Genomic DNA, 21,882 nt, shown 5'->3' on the forward strand with positions numbered 1-21,882 from the left:
ATTTGGCGTATGTATTGCACGAGTTTTACACTTTGTGCTATTTATACGCATCTTCAGGAGACTGGGCTGATTATACAGAGTCAGAAAGACATGTCTTTGCAATCCTTAAATATCCAACAGAAACAAAGCACCTGCGCTAAGATGGCATAAATTGTAAGCAAGCTCCCTCTTACATGTAACATCACTTTTATAGTTTCAGTAAGTGGCAAGGTCGCCCTTCTTTCCCAGCAGCCCAGTTATTTTATCTTTTAGTGAGCTGTTAGTACAACTGAGACAGACCAGCTCAGAGAGACTGACGCACTGCCATTACCAAGGGCCCGGGGTCCTCGTGGGGCCAAGAAAGCGGGATCAATTTTCCCTTGTGTCTCTGCATTCAGTCAGTAGGTGAAGAATGGCCTCTCACCCCGAAGTGTCATTACAAGCTGAAAGCCTGGATGAGGGTGTTTTACCTTCCTTCACTCCCGGCTGTTACTCGTGCCTTAATTGTTCCATCTGTATTGCTCCCGTGATGCTGTCATGTACGCATTTATGACAAGATGTGTTGTGACAGGGTATGACAACATTTTATGGCTTTGGTTTTGATCCAGGCGAGTGGAGATGGATTTTCTTCTAAAAGCAAGTTCTCGTTTAAGCATCGCTTCTGGTTTGAGTGACGATGTCGCCTTTACTACAGTGTTTCAATGACCGCAGTGTTTTCCGCATATGGAGCATGCAAGCTTGATTGACTAGACGTATTTTAGGGTGCGTTTGTAACATATGTCAGCTTCTCTCTGTCGAAGGATCTGAGATAATTGATGCAGATATGTAAAATGATTTATGAGTTTGCCTTTCGTGATTTACCATTGGGAACATCCGAGTTTAGTTTACTAGAAGAGCTAATTCCATCATAAATGTGTTCAGATTTGATAAAGCATCTGTAAACTGCAGCTTTGAAGCTTTGAATATCTTTTTGTAGAAGGAGGGCCTGGATTTCGTCTGTTACTTCCCACAGAGCAGCAGTTGTAGATGTAGCATTGCTTTTTGGAAGTCAAATTATAGGCCTCCTAAGACATGTATGTGTTTTTTTCTTTAACATTAGATCTCTCTTTTCCCCCTCTCTTACTCGCTTTCTCCTTCTGTAATCACTACTACACATGTCATTTATCTTCATCTGGGCACAGGCCTCTTCCTCTTAGCCTCTGAAATTAGTCGACCCAACATCAGAGCTATCCACTTAAAAACAACTTCAGCCTCAGATACATAAAGCTAAAAGTGGGTCGCTGCTGACGTTGACCAGAAGCAGCGCTCAGAGATTTAACTTTGAGTTTTATTGTGATCTCTAAAATACTTTGAGGGTGACATCGGGTGAAGGGTAAATTTTACTTTACGCTTTTGTTCCTTCCGTTGCTTTATTTCTTTATTTGTTAATAATGAAAATGTTCCCACAAGCAGCCTTATGGGGTGTCAGGACTACTGTAAATCTCCAGTGAGTAATGAAAAACTGGACGTAAAGGCGGAGATTGGCTCCAAGGTGAACCTGTCATATTATGGTCACCCGGGAAGAATAACTTTCATGAAAACAGTCAGTAATAATAAAAATTCAAACTAGATTTGTATAGTTTTTGAGGAACTACAGTGTGAAACCAGGGTTTTGTTGTGTGGTTGCTAAACTGTTCTGGGTTGCGATTCCCAAAAGCAACTACGGTCGCAAGTTTTGTCATTACCAATAAAGTTCAATGGTAACAACGACCAAGTCTGCCAAATGCATAAATGTAAATGTTAAAGAGATTACCTACAAGTATCAAGTATGATTTTCTCATCTATATCAGGTCTTTAATTCATTGTCAAAGTCTGTGAGATGACCAATTTTGTTGTCTACTATGCAAACATCATTGAATAGGTTCATTTTCCAGCTCCCCTAGAATACATTTTTTTTTTAACCATTTTGGAATCCATTCAGCCAATCTACGGGTCTGGCAGTACCACTTTTAGCATAGCTTAGCATAATCCATTAAATCTGATAAGACCATTAGCATCGCGCTCAAAAATAACCAAAGAGTTTAGATATTTTTGCCTATTTAAAACTTCGTTACATCAAGTACTAAGACAGACGGAAAACGAAAAGTTGCACTTTTCTAGGCCGATAGCTATAATCTCATTCTGGCGTAATAATCAAGGACTTTGCTGCTGTAACATGGCTGCAGGAGGCGCAATGATATTATGCAGCACCTGAAAGTAGTCCCCTTGTTTGATTTCAAAAGCAGAGGACTATTTTCAGGCACTGTGAAAAACTCAACTTTGAATTTTCCGTCATTCGTAGTACATTCGCACCTGGAAATGCAAATGAAGTTTCCATTGGCGTTTTGCGATAGGCACCCCTTCTGAATTGCCTAAAAAAAACCTTTTATAAGCGTAAAAACTTTTTTTGCGACTTATGGGAGTTTTTGCAAAATTTACCTGTGTCCATTGTAGGGCTGTTCCGAATACCATTTTTTGAGCTTCGAAGCTCTAGTAGAAATAAAATCGAATATTCGAAGCTTCGGAAGGAGGGGCTGAACATATTTTTTCTCTTTAATAAAGGCAGGAATCTGTGTGTGTGTGTGTATGTGTGTGTCTGTCTATCCACAGTTTTATTATGTGGTGGATGTGTTGCTGCGAACTCAAGGGAGTGTAGTGCATTTTGTTCATGCAATATGGACATGTGACACTTCTAGAATTAATAAACTTTAAAAATACTACAGAACAGCGCAAGCCGGAAGCGGCGTGCCTGTCATGCGTCATGCGAGAACAGCATTAGTGAAACAAAACACAAGACCAATACTTTTAATAAGGTAGCCTATTTTCTAACAACATTTGTCTAACAAACAAACATTCCCGTATCAGAAATTAGCAGCACAGTAATTACTGACAACGTAGGGTAGGCTATTTAAATAAAACAACGAAAATAAATGAACGAAGTTCAACAAACTGTAATAAAACGGTAGCATACTTTCAAAATCAAGTTTATTTATTATAACACTTACACCATCCAATATGTTTTTTTCATCAGAACAATAATGAAGATATTTTGCAGAAACCCCAGTGCTCCGTCATGCAAGTCAACCGATCCGCACACTTTAAGAGCTAAAGCATATATATCCAATACAAAAGTAATCCCCCATATCTCCGTGTGACATATTGACGTCTTGTGAAGCAAATCAATCAGTTTTTGCAAGAAACTGAACGTTATTTACAACACTATTAGCGTGAATGCCAAAGCAGGAAGCGCGCTTTCCGTTCGAGGCGATCTCTTCTTCTACTGGTGGAGTTTGATGGCTGTTGGCTATGGATGTTGGTCTCTCTGCGCCACCTACAGAGCGGGAGTGTGAAGCGCACTTCCTGCTTGGCAAAAGCTCTGCATTAACGCTGAAAAATATTTATATATATATATATATATATATATATATATATATATATATATATATATATATATATATATATATATATTCGAATCTCAAAACTGAAAATCGAATGTCAACCCACCGAACGAATATTCGAATATTCGAATTTTTTGGTCCAGCCCTAGTCCATTGACCGTATTTTCAATTTGCAATGTCAATTTGCTCAATTTGAAGGGTAATGGAAACGCAGCTAGTTTATAGCACAAATGCTGCCATTCATGCTGATGTGTACTACTGTATGTGGGGTTAACAATGTAAACAAGCCCTTAACCCAAGTATTAGCAACAGTTTAAGTGATGCTTGGCTCAGCTACATCTGTATTACACAATTTTGTAGCTTGTCCAACAAGGTACACGAAGACAGTATTTGATAGATGAGGCTCAGGTCGTATCAGAGTGAGTTTGCATAGTGAATGTAATTGTTCGTGGCCTCAGGAATGTGCTGTCCTAGCATTCCCCGGTGCAGCTGTGTGCTTGCATCACTCCACTGAATGATGTGCTGTGCTTTGAACCTGATTCACTTCATTCACTGAGCTGCACTGTGTCCTGTCAAATGTGAGAGGGATTTGGAGCTCAAAGCGTGTGCTGATGTCGAGCGCAGACACAGGCTTTGTGCAAGCATCCCGATGTTGAAGATGCCTCAGCGTTGGAAAGATTAACACAAGAGGCGCTACATAAACACAAGTACAAAAGTTCGTCTTCAAAACGAAAGCGTACATTCAAATATTAGAAAATGGCCCATTGTTAAGCTAAATATTTATCAGGTTTCTTCCGTACTGTACTGTACTGTTCCTTACAAAGCTTCCTCTCCTGGAAAGCTTCTTTTTTTATTCCCTCACCATCTACTCTTTGCCCCCCCACCTCACAAACACTCATCTAAGGCTGCTATTAGCTAATCCCCTTAAATCCTGTTTAATGGAACTGTGCCGTTAACAGCTATTTGGGACTAATTTACTGGCTCCCAGATCGCCTGGCACCTTCAAAGTCGTGATTCGAGTGCCCCCGCAGCCCCCGTTGCTTGTTTCCCACATCAGCACCCCTCCCCAGTGTCCCTCTGTGGCCTTTTGCTCCTGTCGGACATGCTCTCTCTTTCCAAGGCTGTTTTTAAAAGCTTCACAACCATCCAAGGTCACAGCTCTGGAGTCTCTCCAACAGTTTTTTCCATCCCAGTCACAGAGAGACTTTTCTCCTTTTTTCCACCCCGAGGCGAATTTTCCCAAATTACCCTCTACTGCAATCAACTTGCTGAGTCAAATCCCATGAACTAAATGAGGAATAGGTGTCTACCTGTGCGTGTTCCCACAATGCCACGTTTCTGTGTTTTCTTTTCGCCACCCAGGTTATTTCACAGTTCGACGTGCAGTGGTTTGAAGCTGTTGTGCTCGCGTGTGTATTTAGCTCTACTCGGTGGGAATTGTCGTTATGGCTGCCTTGTTTTTGTCGGCATGTTCACTTGGTGACAGTGTTTTTTCTGTACCTAATTAAAGAATGAGTGCGGTACAAAAACAAGGCGAACTTTGTCATCGTCTATTATTTCTGCTCTTAACAACTGTGTTTTTATAGATGACATGTTAGATGCGACGAGACCTCATTCGTTGACGTTAAATGTAAAAATGGCATTTAAGTGAAACAGGGTGTTTGACAACACAAACAAAACATTATTTTAGGAGCTAATAATCGAAGACATAAGTAAATTCATAATGTAATTTCACTATGCAGCTCCTATCTTCCATCCTCTATAACTAACCACTTATTGATTTTAAATAATGTGTTGCTTCAGTGTACTCATTTGAATCAGTACCAATCCCTCATCCGAAGGCATTGCTGTTCACTGTTCCTGTATGTGTGTGTGTGTGTGTGTGTGTGTGTGATTCAGACAGAATATTGTACAGTATACAGGCAAAGTCATATCAAATTCAACAGAAGCCTCCCCTACAGCACCGTCCCACCAGAAGTGTGCTGTAGGACATGTGTGGGTTCAGATATTGAGTAAAGCTCAGCTTTCTTTGAGTTTTGACTGAGATCTAGAGTTTTGCCACCTTCATTACCATTGCAGTTGTTGGTTTCTGGCCAGGGGCAAAAGCCCAGAGTGATTGCACCAGACAGCACAAGACTTCTTTTGTAAACACTGCCAACTTCTTGTCAAACAGAGACAGCAATACACACACACACACACATACATGTTTGTACTGCTATCTTTCCCATAGACATAATGCAATCACTACCCCCTTACCTTATTCCCATAAGTGCAGTGGCAGCCGGTGATTTCTTTTTCGAGGGCACACGATGCAAAGTTCGTCAAAACATGTATTTAGACCGTCTTGTTTGTGGCTCGTCATTTGAACCTGTGCATCACGCGTCATGTCAAAATAGGTGCCTGCTGCGGACGCTTTATGATAAAAGTGACACTAGTGTTTGCCAGATACTCACTTACTGTCATGTGTAATAAGAGTTTAGTGTTTTATTTTGTGTCTTGCAGGTATTTTGTAAATGTGAGCGTCTCTTTTATCATAAACGGCTTCGACGCGTGTGCAGCAGGCATGTATTTTGACATGAGACATGATGCACCGAACACATATTTTGACATGACGAGCCACACACATGACACTCCGAACACATATTTTGAATTTGCACCCCCCTGAAGAGAAGTCACTGGCTGCCACTGACAAATTGTGCGTTCACGCAGCCATTGGCAAGAGCATCAAAAAAGTTCTGGCTGCCCTGCCAACGATGCTATACATGAATATCAGCTGACGTCACTCACTTGTCTTCCACCATTTTGAGTACCTGAAGTGGTCTCAAAAGAACTAGAAGCTATGATACTTTGCTCGAAGTATCACCTGTGTCTCTACACGTGAACTCGAGCATTAAGAACATTGTTTGTGAACACAGAGTTTACTAAAAAGAAGGTTTTGAACAACTGACTTTGGTTGCTTTGGCTTCTGCTCGCCGCCATCTTCCCAGTCAAGATGTATCGATTTCCGAATGTGACGTAAGGAGGGAGGAGAGTAAAGATGGATAGCTCCTAAAGCATAGTTTCATATAAATGCACGGATAATTCGTTGTTTTGTCACAAGTGACAAACAATATTGACCTTCTAGTTAAAAAAAGGAGCCTCATATGAGATTCATTCATTCGCATTCGGAAATCGATTATTTACGTCTGGCAGAGATGACGAGCGGACACCATAACAGGCAAAGTCAGTTTTACAAAACCTTTCTTTTTAGTAAACTCTGTGTACACGAACAATGTTCTCAATGCTCGCGTTTATGTGTAGAGATCCAGGTGATACTTCGAGCAACTAAGTATCACACCCTAACCAAGATATATTTTTTAAATTAGCGTTTCTTTTCATGACAGTCGGGGTGCGACATGTTGTCTTTCGTAGCCACTTACTGTATCAGTAATAATCATAGACATTAAAAGATAAGAAATCCATAAATCGTAGCAAGCTAGCCAATGCTTGTCAGTAGCCTACTGGTACTCGGTAGTTCCTAAAGATGGCGGCATGACGTAAAAGGTCACATGACTGAAATCCATCTATATACGTCAAAGCTCATTACCATAATGATTTACATTATAAATGAATGACTTCCAGACACTTTGACACTCTTGCCAGTGGCAGTGTGAACACACAGAAAGTGCTTAATCCTTACCCTAACCCCATCCATAACTCAAGCATCATTTAAAAAAGCTTGTTTTATTATAGTTTAACTGCACTGAAGTTGGATCTACTTAAATAAACTACTTCAATTGGTAACACTTAATTGTAGAATGTAAAACTGTATTTATCTAGAAATAGATGAATAATAAGAGTTCTGTACATGGTAATGACATATCATGAGCCTCAAACACGATTGTTTGCTCTTCTTATGTAAACCTATGCATGAAAAACACCGCTGGAAAACAGAACAATCTCAACATAACACCGACTGTGACGTTATAGTCGAGATGTACGCCCCAACATTGAATGTTGTTACAATTATAAAAATAAAGTTGTGACTGCTGAGTTAGCGCTATATGCTAATTATTGCTATATGCTAATGTTTAGGCTGAAGTTCTACTATTGACATTACTGTTATGTTTTGCAGGTCCATACTGAAAAAAAAAACACAAAGTTACCACTCAAAAGCGTCCATTAACAATCTCTGAATGACAAAATCTGTATATTTGTCTGATACAGGCTCAAACATAAGGTCTTATTACTAATGTGAGCTACTAACATGAGCCTTGCTGTGAAACTGCCAATCAGAGCAGAGCGCAACATTATTATTCATGAACATTAAGTTTTTGCACCTAATAAAGCCACATAACTTCTATGTAGATATCAGAGAACAATTTAACAGATTATTTCAATGCATTCTTTGGCACCTTTAAGTAATATTTTAAGTTAATCCAAACATTTTAAGTTTTTACAGTGTAATGTATCTTTTACTAAACAAATCTGCACCACGTAAACTCTGCAAAAATATAAACTCTTTTCATGCTAGTTTCTCAAAATCCCCCATCTACTATTGCATCAGGCCATGAGTCAAGCCAACTTTGCTGTTTTATTCTGTCGGAACTCGAATCAATCTTCACTTCCAATACTTCAAGAAAGTAAATCTTCACAATTTTACCAACCTGTCAATGAGTGTTTCATTCAAGCATGTCAGACTTAAACACGAATGATTGCTCGTATATTCATCTGATTAGTTTTTGCAATCCATCCAATGTTTTATTGAGGTTCTTGTTAAGAGCCATTATAGAAAATCCTTTGAAATACCAAGGATTCTCTGGTGAAGTTGGAAAGAGCCGGCGACTGAAAGACAAAACAAAGACGCTCATTGTGAGCGTACATACAGTAGCCTGCACAGAGTGGCAGTGATCAAGCCTTCAAACCCCACACGTCTCCATCTCTACAACACTGTGTCCTTTTAATATGACCCTGTTTAGCTGTATTTACACTGCTGATACCACCTAAACAAGCAACACACAATCAAACGTGTATCTGCCCAGATAAAAGGTTTACTCTTGATGATTCCTGCTTATATGTTTATTTTGCCACGGTGTTGCTTCGCCATAGGGATGCATTTTACAATTCAAAGAATTAAGGATTCGTGAGTCATTATGGGCATTTATCAAGACTTGTAAAGTGTTTTAAAGAGCAGGCTGACACTGGAGCACTTAAGTGTGTTTAAGAAGGTAATCTCTCCTTGTCTAGATGTAAAGAAGGCCATGAGAGTCCAATAAAAGCTGCCCTTTTTCCCAAGATGCCACTTCTGGGCAATTACGTAATGGACATCACAAAGTTCCCCCTGTCTCTTAAGATTCCTGAGTGCTGGAATCAAATTCAGATGGTGAATGATGTTTTGAACCATCTATTACACCCAATTTCATCAATAAATGTATGAACCCACAACTGTGATTTTGTGCCATGTCAGCGATTATTGTTAATCTAAATGCACTGTATAATAGGACTGGATTATTGGAATGGAGCCAGCGTTAGACCCTTCATTTATGACCCTGGACACTTTAATGCATTACTACATAATATTTGTGGAACTAGAACTAAATATCACCACCAAAATGCTTAATGAAACTACACAATAAACTTCTGAGTACAACTAAACTTTGTATCTGAAACATTTAAAGGCATTTTAATTTAATCAGAGACAGTAATGTAAAAAAAGTATTAAGGATTAAATGATGGATTTTGTTGTCAAAGCATAAATTCTCTTTTAAAACTACCAGAGAGTGTTTATTTATTTCAGTGAACACATTAATTAGCTATTAAAAGCTGTAACTGTCAAGTAAGCACACCATTTATCATTCATAAAGGGCTTATTCATAACACGAAGAAACTTTTTAAGAAACATAAAATGTCAATTAACGCCTCAGTCGAGCGTTTCTCTCTTTCTCACCTTTCTCCGCGCCGAAGCCACTGTGTTGAATGTGTTTCTGGCTGCGGTCCAGCGTTCTCATGCCTCTGTCAAGCAGTGCGGTTCACACAACAGCTCTTTGTGTGCACCCCAGATAGATTTTCCCTCACTTTGAGCAAAGCACCTCATCTGGGAGGTTCACCCACTCTTCTCTCTCAAGTGTGCGCCTGTCAGACCTCTCGCTCCGAAAACACTAAAGCACACTGACCCACATTTCCCATCCAAGCAATGCACTGAGAATCACACTTACATCACCTGTACGGAGAAATGCATCATGGGAGGAGGGTGCTCTTATGGTCTATGATAGAAACCAAAGTAGCTTTGAATTAACTAAAAACTTAAAATTTAGTTAAAAACTAAAAACTTAAAAAATGTTCAATTGAAAACCTTCATGCAGACTTTAGTTTTCTGGCTTTCGGGACAGATTGAGTGTACTTTTTTTTAAATTAACACAAAAAATAAAACTTTTAGCAGATATGCGCTTTTAAAATGTGCACACTTTTCTTTCTGTCTGAAAGAATTAATCTTTAGTTAATGCCGTTACTATTTTTTTGTTTGTTCCTTGTGCATTAACTTAAACAGTTACAACATTTTTTTTGTAAAAGTATATGGGTAATTTCTGAAATTAAAATAAACTAAGATTATTAAATGATGTGGACATATTTTTTTTTTTTTATTTAGTTAATGTATTAACTATTTTTATCTAATACAACCGTACTGTAAAGTGTTACCAAAAACAATTTGTGGAACAAACAGACAATAAATATAGACATAATCTTTTTCGGCAGGTGGGTGCTCGGCACAAGGTCTTGCAACGCGTAAGTTGCTAAGCTACAGCAGACGCTATGGGAGCGCCCAAGCGGTTTGGAAAGAGGAGAGCAGTGCGGTCACATGTTCTGCACAATTTTTTATGTGAATTGTTAAGCGCCCCTTATTCAGCTTATTCAACACAGCATTGGACACTGTAAAACTTAAAAGTTGGATCAACTTAAAAAATTACTTCAATTCAAAAAATAAGTTGTTTAATTTTTCTCCTAAGTGAAACTAAAATGAAAAAAATTTACCAATTAAAGTAATTTTTTAAGTTGTTCAAACTTTTCAGCTTTTACAGTGTAGATATTACAACAGATGAGATCCACCTATCAGAGAATTCTTTTAAAAGCGTTTTTGATTAAAATAAATTTACAGTAGCATGTCTGGCGTTTTTCATAAGTGCTTTGCCATTTCGGTGGATGCTCGAGCCGTGGTGCACCCACAGGATCGGAGCTTATTAATATAGACATGATTACTATTTTAATTTATAATTAAAATAGTAATATAATAGAAATAGGGAAATAAAAAATGTAATCATAAAAGTTATAAAATACAATTTATTATACATTATATAAGAGAATGTACATCGTTTAACATTTATGTATTTTGTGTTCAAGATGAATTTCACTCTTTCATTAGCATTGATTTGTGCTTTACATAATGATCCTTTGTTGAAAATGTCATTATAATAAATCTTTAAACATCAACCGCACAGCCGATATGGCTTTATCGCTGACATTAGTTGCCTGGTTGTACCAAGTCAGAGGTCAGTTTTGATGTCAGACCGAAAAGATGTATCCAGATCCGCTTTTGTGTGCGGGGTCATATGTTAACTGCCCAGCGCATAATTCAATCACCGCTATAATCGCCTTGAATGCGCTACGCTGGTTGTGCATCATTTAACATTATTTGTTTATTGACTGTTTATGTTGTTGAAAGCCATAACAGATGCATTTGCATTTTAGAAGAGCTGTGGTATTATTAATGTCGCAATTACACGTGAAATGAATGGAGAATGCTAATAGATTTATCTCTCCACTTTTGCTTCCTAGGATTAACGTAGCTTTTAATTGTATCAGTATACAGAGGGAAGCTCATGCATGCATTTGGTTATTTATTGCCGTAGTGGCACACACTTTAAATGATAGCATAATGAATTAGGGGGTAGATGTAAATGCGGTGAGAAAAGTAGTAAAGATCTAAATGTCAGGAAGAAAGTTGCTTATTATGCAAATACTCAGTTGTGGGGGGATGTTGTCTCCATTCCTTTTAAAAACGCTGTGCAGCTAATGATGTGCCGCACTGCCTAAAAGAAAACAGTTATTATAAAGGGACTCTTGTTGTGAGCAGAAACAGACTAGCAGAGAATTTAAAAGAAGGGAATATTTATCTTTATACCCACCCCAAATCAAGAAGCTGTTTGTAAACATTACTTTATGTAGATGTGATGCATGGCTAGCAATAGTATGTGAATGCCAGAAACCCACGTCTTGCCATTTCTGAATTAAGATAAAAAACAATCTAAAGATTTCAGTGCAAATATAATTTGCCAATAATACAATGATCTATTTTTGTCCTTTCTTTCAGACTAACAAAGGAGATGCCCTGGCCAACCGAGTTCAAAACACACTTGGCAATTATGATGAGATGAAGGAGCTTCTGACCAGCCATTCCAACCAGAGTCATCTTGTGGGCATTCCTAAAAACTCAGTTCCCCAGACTCCTGTGGAGAAAACCGACCAGCCGGGCTTCTTTCCCGAAGCTCAGAGGAGTCGAGCCGCCCCGTCCCAATCGGGAAGCCACAGCACTTCCATGCCTCCACCCCCTACCAACAACATACCAACATCCAGCGTCGTCCATGGGCATCAAGGCGGCAAAAAGTCTCGATCTTCAGACTGGTCCCGAGGGGGTCACAGTTCAAGCGGCGGCCAGGCTTCTCAAGCGGTCAGCCGTGGAAAGCACTCCAGTCATGAGCAGACGTCAAGTAGACACGATCAGGAACAAGAGGACTCGAGTCCAAACCCCAGTGGACCTACAACTTCGTCACACTCCAACAGGAAGCAGGCACAGGCCAACAAAGGGCCTACCGCGACCGAGCTTGGCCTCGGAAAGTCTCCCGTTGAGCAGGATTCATGCTCCCATGGATCAAGCTCGCCGTTGGCCTCCACGTCCCTGCTTCCCAGCGGCCTCTTGACGCCAACCTTTCCCCAAGGCCTCCATTGCAAACCGAGCAGCGCCGTACAGCAGAAACCCACTGCCTACGTCAGGCCCATGGACGGCCAAGACCAGGTCCCCAATGATTCCCCAGAGCTCAAACCCCCTGTGGAGGTGGTGGAAGGGTATAATGGTGTGCCATTTGGAGGTCTGCTGGAAAGCAAAAGCAGCACAGCTGGGACCAAGGGCAAACTTCCTAAACTGACACTGCCACAATCCGGGGAGGTGAGTGTGACCGATTTTCCTCTTAGTCAAAGGGCAGATGTTGTATTAATTTGCTTTTGCTTGGATGCTGCAGTAGTTGCTTGGCAAATTGTTTTGGCTCTGTATACTCTCCCACGGCTAGGTCTGTTTTGCATTGAAACCTGGCAAAAAGAGGGGTTAACATAATGGAGTAGTTCATTAATAATCAGCTAAGCGACCTCAGGCTTTCTTATGAACCTCACTTTTCTGCAAGGAGATTTCATTGTTGTTGAATTTCTTTATTGTGTTGGGATTATTCTGACCTCAGCGATTTGCATGTGTTCAGGTTGCTGAAGTAAGTTAATATTGGCTCTCTAATTCTGGATTAGTCATCAAAACATCTGTATTAGGGAATACGGTAGGACACACTGGGTCCAAGTTATGGCTGTGTACACTTATGTTACAACGTTGTAGCCAGTATGTGGAAATGTGGACTTTTGAAGAATCAAACTACTGCTTTTGTAGTACAATAAAGCACTCTTTGTTTAGTAAGAAGATCTAGGTGTTTTCCCAAACACATCTGTACAGTATTATCTATCTTGAGTGATGATGTCTTAAATTGAGATATTCCCTTTCTTCTTTTAATCTTGGTGTGATTTGTGTGCACACATCTGTAATTAAATCATTCAAAAGGATTTACAATGAAATGAAAGATACTAATACTGTTATAGACCTAAACAACATGATGTTGCAGGTTTTACTGTATTTTACCCTAAAGCTTTTTTGGATGAAGCCAGGATACAATGGAAAATGTCTGAATAACAACTTCCATAACCTCTTTTGTATCTTTTATAAGATTTATTTCATTCAGTAGCTCATGTTAGGAATGTTTTATGGTCTTCGTAGGCATAAATGGAAATGAGATAGATCGATGCTGGGTCTTGCTTAAGAGCACAAAAGAGATAATTTAAATGTCTATTGTGATTATAGCCAATATTATAATCCTGCAATTACCGAATTTTCATTTTCTCAGTGCCAGGTCCATGTGAAAAGTTGCCACGGCTATGTATTGTAAGAGATCAATGTTAGATTTTGCACATTTAAAGATTGTTCCCCCATATTCTGGTCAAACATTATTTCCCAAGCTCAAATGTTCCTCCTCATGGACTGGTAAAAACCTCAAAAGATCCACCACGTCCTGAAGATGTAGACACAAATTATTGTTGCAGTCAAAGCCCATATGTTGTGAATTAACCCTCTGGAGGTTGAGTCAGGAGAGCTTTATCACCGGCAATGTTAACTTCATCCGTTCTGTTGGGCTGACACTCGGAGCAGAGACCTGGTGACCTCGCTCGGGGCGTGATACATGAGCCTCGCTGAAGCTGTTTACAAGCCATTCACTGCTGTCCCTTGCCAGTGGGGGATCTGATCCCATAACATCCCATGCAGAGAGATGACTGAATAAAAACCAATAAGGTTTAGTCAATAATTGGTGCGTGATGTGGCAGATGAACAGCTCTGTTATTAGTTTTAATATCACCAAATTCATTTATTTCCTTCCTGAGGTGAAACCATTTGTAATGGTGTAGTTCCATTGTTGAATTTGAAAATTAGGCGTATGTTGTTGCTTTGAGCTAATTTGGATAGTACATTGAAATTCCCAGCACTTTTACTTGCAGGCTTAATCCGTATAAAGCAAACGCGCTAAGATGCTGTAAACGAGAATGGCACATGATTGAACAGGTTGACTCGCTGCTATCCAACCATGGCGAGGCAGCCAGCTGTTCTTCTTCTTTGTTCTACGGGGACCACGGCGGCGATCGGGCTCCAAATTGCGCCGTCGCCCATCTCGAAGCATATGGTGCGTTCGCACCGTACAGTTAGGCATGTGGCAGGAGTGAAAACCTGGGGAATTTTAATTGCTCTGAGAGCGCCCTCAATCCGGTCAACTCGCAGGAAAATGGAGATGGATGTTGTTTTTGCAAAGAGGGGCAGGCATAGAGAGAGAAGACCCCCCATGGGGTCGGCCCCAGCTGGGCCTGCGCCATCTTTCCCTACCCCTCCCTCCGATAGATGACTCACTGCCTGAGAGTGAAAAGACGGATGCGAAAGAAAGACAAATGGGAAAAGGCATAGTTAGGAAAAGATTGAAACTAGCAAGAGAGCCTGTTCTTTCAAGATGGCTCTTGGGAGAAAGGAAAACATCTTCAAGGACATTGATTTGATTTTTGTCGACCCCGTCTTGCGTAGCTTTAGTTTGTTAAAAGAAGTGGATTCTGTAGAAGCACATCCCGTGGGATTCACCTGTACTGTGCTGGCTACTTGTTATTCTGCATCTCTTCAGGCATATTTATCCAGGTTTACTCCGACTGAGGGGATGAATTGTATATCCTCCCTGGATTTCTTTGTTGTCACATATGAGCGGACTGAATTTTGTTGTGCTAAATAACTGGTGGAATGCTCTTTGATTGCTTAAATCTTAGATGAAACAGCAAATGAATGCATTTTGGCAACTTACAGTGCATTTAAGTTTTCCCTTGAATTGAACCCACAACCCTGTTGTTAGCGTCATACTATCACAAGAAAGCCATGGACAATAATGTTGTTGGTGATCACTTGTCTTGCCTGTCTTTTATTTTAATAATGCTAAGTGATGCCTCAAAGAAATTGCTGAATCATAATTATATCCAACTCATTAAAACAAACCCTGAATCAACTAATTCTCTAAAATGAATCTAATTGGTTTAACAAGAGCTTTGTAATGTCTTCCTAAAATAACTGTATTATCTTCAATCTGCTCTTGTGAAAGAGTAACTCCTTAAACTGCCATCCTTCGGGTTGAAAAGGAGAAGGTTTTTCCTATTGATAGGCATGAAATGTTCCCTAGTGCCACCCTGCCACAAAATATTTTGACAGGTTGAGCGCTCAGCAGAGTGATAAGACTGTGCTAAATGGCTTTGGAGGCATTCTGTTATCGCCTGCTGTATTGATTAGTGTCTAACGTTTTGGTGCACGCTGTGAAGGGGCTGCCCACATTTGTATTTTTTTTTTAGGCAGTGTATGAGACATCGACATGCAGATAAGATTATCGATCCATCTGAAAACAGTTATTGCACACAGAATTACCAAGGCTTTATGTGACTAATAGCTTTATCATTGGCTCCTCCAAGTGCAAGTGAAGAAAATACCTGTGAAAATCTCCTACTGGATGATGGGAGAGATAAAGTAATGCACAGAATATGCTGAACAAGTGAATCATTTTTCGGGGATTAGGGGAACTTTTGAGGCTGTTTTATCTACGGTATATAAATATATTTATCAAAAGCCATGACGTTAAGATTTGATCGTGGATTGTGGTGTAACATTTGGTGGCATGGATTTGTCATATTGTATATGGTGGTAGTGATACATTTCTTTTTTTTGGAGAAAAAAGCTTTGGACTAGTCAACTAAGTCGCGTATCTAACAGTAGTTCCGCATTACATTAAATTATTGTGCACGCAAGTTTTTTTATTTTCATACCGTGTATTCTCCATTTAAATTCATGCACCGAACCGTGACCCCCGTACCGATTCGGTTCGAAACGAATATATGTACCATTCCACCCCTAATCACAACATGTATTTAGTTTGTCATGTGTTTGGTGCGTCATTTCAAAATGTGTTGTGTGCATCAAGCGGACATATGTGCATCACGTTTCTTGTCAAAATAAGTGGCCGCTGCACACTCGTCTGAAGGGTTTATGATAAAAGAGATGCTTGTGTTGGCCAGATACTCGCTTAAAGGGATAGTTCACCCAAAAATGAAAATTCTGTCATGATTTACTCTATCTCATGTTGTTTGAAATTTGCATAAATTTCTTTGTTCTGATGAACACAAATGAAGATATTTTGAGAAATGTTTGTAACCAAACCGTTCGTGGACAATTGGAGGGGACGGGATTACAGAATACTCTGCCCAAGATGTCAAACTAACAAAAAGGGCACATTCATCAAAAAAATAATGAAATAAATGTCTTGCATAGATAAATTGTTTACAATGAACACTGCAATATTCCATTAAAAAAGATTTGTCAGTTTTGATTTCATGGGGACTTTCATAGGGACATGGGTAAAAGTATTCAATATATATATATATATATATAGTATATATCAGTACCTGAAAGCAATCTGAGAGGGCCTCAGAGGTGAATGATGTCATAAAGTCTGTTTCAGGAGTCTAGCAGACGAGTTCTCATCAAGCTACAGTCTCTTTTCTGATTGCTCTTTGTGATCAGATATAATGGAGAAGCCGACATCTGGTGCATATCAATGCAGTCCCTGTGTTTCCCTAGCCACACTGATCCAAGATCAGAGAGGAGAAATTACACGTTCACTTTAGGATTACAGAAAAATCAATGCAATTGATGCTATTCAGTATGTTAACATTTCCTCTTAAATCCTGGCTGATCTTTGTAAACAGTTAAAGCTCGTATTTGCAACCTGTTTCATAATGTTGACATATTTCGTAATTAAATGTTATTATTTTTGTATTAAATCATATTAGGATAAGATATTAAGTTAAAAAAGAATCTGTGTTTGGCATGTGAATGAAGGGGAGGGGTTAAATGAGTGCTTTTTGATATCACAGCATTTTACAGAGATAACACATAACTATAAGAAACTGTCGTTTTATGAATCAATGCATGAATTAATGAATTTTAAATGTAAAATAAAAAACAATTATACAGTATCATTAATTTCACTTTACTAGAAGTGCAAATGATTAATAAAACATTCACAATCTACAAAGACAAGTTGGCAGCTAATGTTTCACACAAAATACATTTGACTAATTAGTATCCGTCGTGTTCAAAATTAATTGCACCATAGAAGGTCTGTTTGTCCATTGATAACCTCACAAGTGTTTTTATTGCATTCAAGCGTAATGTTTCTCAGCGGCCCTGCAGTGACGTCTGTCAAAGACACTGGCTCAAGTCATACTCGGCCCGGCTGGGTTATTAAAACAAAATTTGCAGTAACAGTCAGAGAGGACTTTATCTCGCATGAAGCCTGGCTCCATCTCACAGCACAGGAAGTCATTCCAGAAACATTTGATTACACCGGGCTGCCAAGACTCACAAAGCAAGACGCCACTTCCCCACAGAAAGCATCCTCACCCACACTGACTCATCTCACACTGGGATCCTGGGTATACCCACACCACATTGTGTTGTATTACAGCGTGGTGATTAATGGTTGAGGAATCATCAGGGAGGAGAACGATTCTTGAAGTGTATGTTTTAAAGGCAGGGATACTGTATGTGTTTGAAATGGGATACATATGAGAAACAGCCCACTCAAAATATTTATGTATGGGTGTATGTAGTCGTGGCAGCAGTCCATTACAGCTTACGGCCTGAATATTTCAGCTTTGGCATTGAGCATAAACCCTATAATTTTTCTCTGCTGTGTGTTGTCGATTTAGACTTTTTAAAAATATGTTTGCTTGTTGTTACAGGCTGAACAGTTTTAACTTAAACGTGCTGAAACTAAAATGAATGATCATATATGACAGAGCGTGGCAATTATTATTATGCCATTTAGTGTATAATACTAATATGGCCACAGTTTATCATTGCATTGCCTATTTTGCAATAAAGTGGCGTTCCATTTGTCTGTATGAACGCTCCTGAATCACAGGTGTCCCAACCACTTTCTATCATATCCCATTACAGCCATTTTGCTTTATGTCTGCCTCTTATTGGACACCTTATCACAACCTGCTGATCACTCACTTCAAATCCTTCTTCAGGATAATGATGTATGTTTATGATGATGGCTACGCTTAATCTATTTTGTGTGGCTCATTTAAATATTTAATGCTATCCGGTCACAAACTTACTGCTTGTTCTCTCAGGGAGGTTTATAAGCTGGGGTGGGTGAAATAGGAGCAATCTTTCAGCTGGGCAGTGGTGGAGAAACAGGGATGAGCTCTGGTTAGATTAACTGGAGGATCTATAAAATCCGATCTGTGTTTATAGCACGCTTTATGTTTACTGTGTATGCTGACTGGGAATCCCATATGTCATACTTGCATGCTGTATTCATGCTACATATCTACCGATATGGATTTGTCGATAAATATGCTGATCCCTAGAGAGCAGTGTTGCAAATGACTAATGTAATGATGATATACACAGTTCTTATGGCTGTTGGCCATCTTTGTATCTTCATGAAATCCCAGACTGACATGATGATGGTGAAATCCAATCTCCGTGTGGGCTGTACGTCTGTCGCAGGACTTCTTTCTAAAAAAAAAAAGAATAAAAGATGTATTATAAATGAAATGATTTGTTTGTGTTCAACTTAAGGAAATGAAGAGAATTTTCCTTTTGGGTGAACTGTGCCTTTGAGAACTTAGGCTACATTTATTTCAAAACCAATAAGTATTACCATTCTTTTTCATATCAAGTGAATACAAAACAGATGCTTACATGCTACATGAGACATAAGTAACACATTTTGTGAATGCGTCAGAAATATAGCAATCCATGACTTTACTCGTGAACCAACTGCAAGACATCACGCCTGAGAAAACATGCTGATTCTCAACGTCCCAGCGTGTCACTCGCTGTAAGCTTTGAGCTAAAGACCTCTAATGTGACTCAAATAGATACAGAAAGGTACTTACTTAGATCAGAGGAGACTGTTAAGCAGCACATTTACATAGAAGAAATGATGTTGTTATGTAGGTGGGCAAAAAAAAGGAGTGATCATAGTTGACAATGCTTAGTTGCGGCTTAGATTTAGGTCACCCCGCCTCACTCTCACTCTCTCTCTCTCTCTCTCTCTCTCTCTCTCACATCCCTTCTTTTTCTTCCCTGTCATGCTTGATGGGCTGTTCTCATCAGCCTTTGTTTAATATCACTTCAAAATTAATTTGGGCTCATTAATGGGACTTTTTGCTGTGAATGCACTGATAAAGTGACTAATGTGACTAATAAACATAAAATGATGTGCTGCAGAGGCTCAGCACAGCTAACATAAAAGGATTTAAATGATGGTGAAAATAATGGATATGAACAATGATGATAGTGCTAAATGTGATGTGTTTCGGTAAATCCCAATAATCTCAAAAATATCTCACAAATTAGAATAGCAATTGAAATTACAGTAATGAACTTGTATACTATTGTATTACCCTGTATTGCTATTGCTCATCTTTTCTGGTTAAGGATCTAAATAAACGTACACCCGTAGTATTAAGATTTAGCTATTTGTGCTATTGTTTGTGTATTTAAACTTTTTCCTATAAATTTGGATTGAGATGTCTCGGGTCAATCATTGAAAGGACTCCCAACACCCAGCATCATGGCGGCAAATGTTGTTGGGAAAAGGACAGTTAAAATTAAAATAATAATTTTTACAGTTTTACTTTTTGACATCTACACTGTTAGATATAACTTAAAATATCCTTTAAAAAGGGTATATGAAGAGTTTGGTTCCAAAACGCGATAAACGCTATTTTTTTTTAAAAATTGTTACTGGCAGAATAGGCATTGTATCTGGTCAGTATTAAAAAGTAAATTCTTAATTTTATGCAAAATCCAATAAACGCCATGTTATTCTGTCATCTTTCTCACTTTTTCCCAAAACACGATAAACGCAAGTCCTCCTTCTCTGCAAAATGCAATAAATCCACTCAACCAATCATATCGCGCCATTGCACGCATTGTAAACAATAATGGCGGCGTGTTGAATACACACGGAATCCTTTCCTCATCTACTTTGTACTTAGTGATGAACAAACAAACAAAAACAAAATAATACTTTTGATGGCATTGATAAACCTGTGGTGGTTTTCTGTGACGGGGAAGAAACGTAAGCCATCAAAATCAAATAATTTATGCGAGAGGCACTCTAGAGATGGAGAAATGCTGGCTGTTGCTTGTTCTTCCAACGGCATCAAGCTTCTGTCATGCTAACACATTGACCCCAGGGGATCTTATGAAAAACTTTCCATTATTTTACTCGAAATCAATGAAAATCGAGCAGGACCAAAACATTTTAGAGTTGATCGCTGTCAAAAAATCTCTTCATATGTAACATTAGGTTAAGAGTATGTGTACATTTGGTACCAATATGTACCTTTGAGGTACTAATATAAACTTTTTAGGTGAAAAGCTGCACTTTTGAAAGGATACCGCTCCAGTTAAAGCTGGGGTACATATTTTTACTATTTGTTTCTGACAGTGTATTAGAAACAGGTGTTTTCTGTGTTCTACTATATAATTTTGTTTTAAAATGCCCCTGTTATCACTCCTCCAAACACGTTGACATGAACTGCTGATTTTTTAAAGCAAAAATATCATAAAATAGGACAAACATGAGGCATGCAGTGATTTGTATGCAGAGACCAGGTCTGTGCAATGATGTCTGTCCCCTGACATAAACCCGCTCCCCTCAGCGTCTGCAGTTTGACCTTGAAGATCGGTTCAACCTGGTGCACAGAGAGCCAGCGGCTTCCTCAGGTGGGAAACCAGCGCTCTGTAAATGTGACTTAATGACTTCTGTTCAGCTCCTATACACACCGACTGCATCTTCAGATGCTTCAGCTGAACCGAACACAGTCGATCCCTCGACCCAGACACTAATCAGGCCAGGCTACTGCCACCGCTCCCCCAGTCAGACGTGTCCCGCACACACCCCGACAGATTACCAGGAAGATGAGCGACACACAGAGAGAGAAAGAGTTATTGGGAGACTTTCCCATCAGAAGGAACAGCTGGTGTCATTTGCATAATACTCATCATTTTACTAGCTGCTTGTCAAAGCGTGATGGAAAAAAACACTTTCATACAAAACCTAGTTCATTAGTGCTTCCAGGAACTACAATGCATATGTTGCTTTGTGGTTAAGACAGATTTTATCCAGTATTTACAAGACTTCATGAACAATATCTGAACCAAGGCATCTGGAACTATTTGTAGTAATATCCGTGAACATCATTTATCGCATTTACAAATGTTTTAATTTACCAAGCTTACTTATATTGTTAACCAATTAAACAACGCTAGCAACCACCTACAACACTAAGGAACTGAAAGTACTCTATGGCAGAGTCTCATTTTCTTCATAAAACATATAAATGTGTCTAATTTGGTTTGTCTGAACGATCATTTACAGAAAAATGATTTAAAGTGCAATAAGTATGCTCATCCAGAAATCTTCATGGATTATCAATTAAACTAGTAGTATAATATATGGCATCTGAAATCACTGTGCTGGTGCACCATTTTACATGTAGCCGTTGTGGACAGGCGTGCAGTTTTTATGGAAAAGTTTCCGTCAGC

General features: G+C 39.2%; 1 protein-coding gene across 1 annotated transcript in view; it reads left to right on the forward strand.

The window, feature by feature from the left end:
* Positions 1-21,882, forward strand: part of aff2 (AF4/FMR2 family, member 2) — a 309,260-nt gene that overhangs the window by 62,174 nt on the left and 225,204 nt on the right. The window contains exon 3 of the mRNA XM_073812202.1: positions 11,740-12,591. Within this exon, the coding sequence (XP_073668303.1) occupies positions 11,740-12,591 (852 nt within the window). The remainder of the gene's footprint in view (positions 1-11,739; positions 12,592-21,882) is intronic.

The sequence above is a fragment of the Paramisgurnus dabryanus genome, chromosome 16, assembly GCF_030506205.2.
Source record: "Paramisgurnus dabryanus chromosome 16, PD_genome_1.1, whole genome shotgun sequence".
NCBI lineage: Eukaryota > Metazoa > Chordata > Actinopteri > Cypriniformes > Cobitidae > Paramisgurnus > Paramisgurnus dabryanus.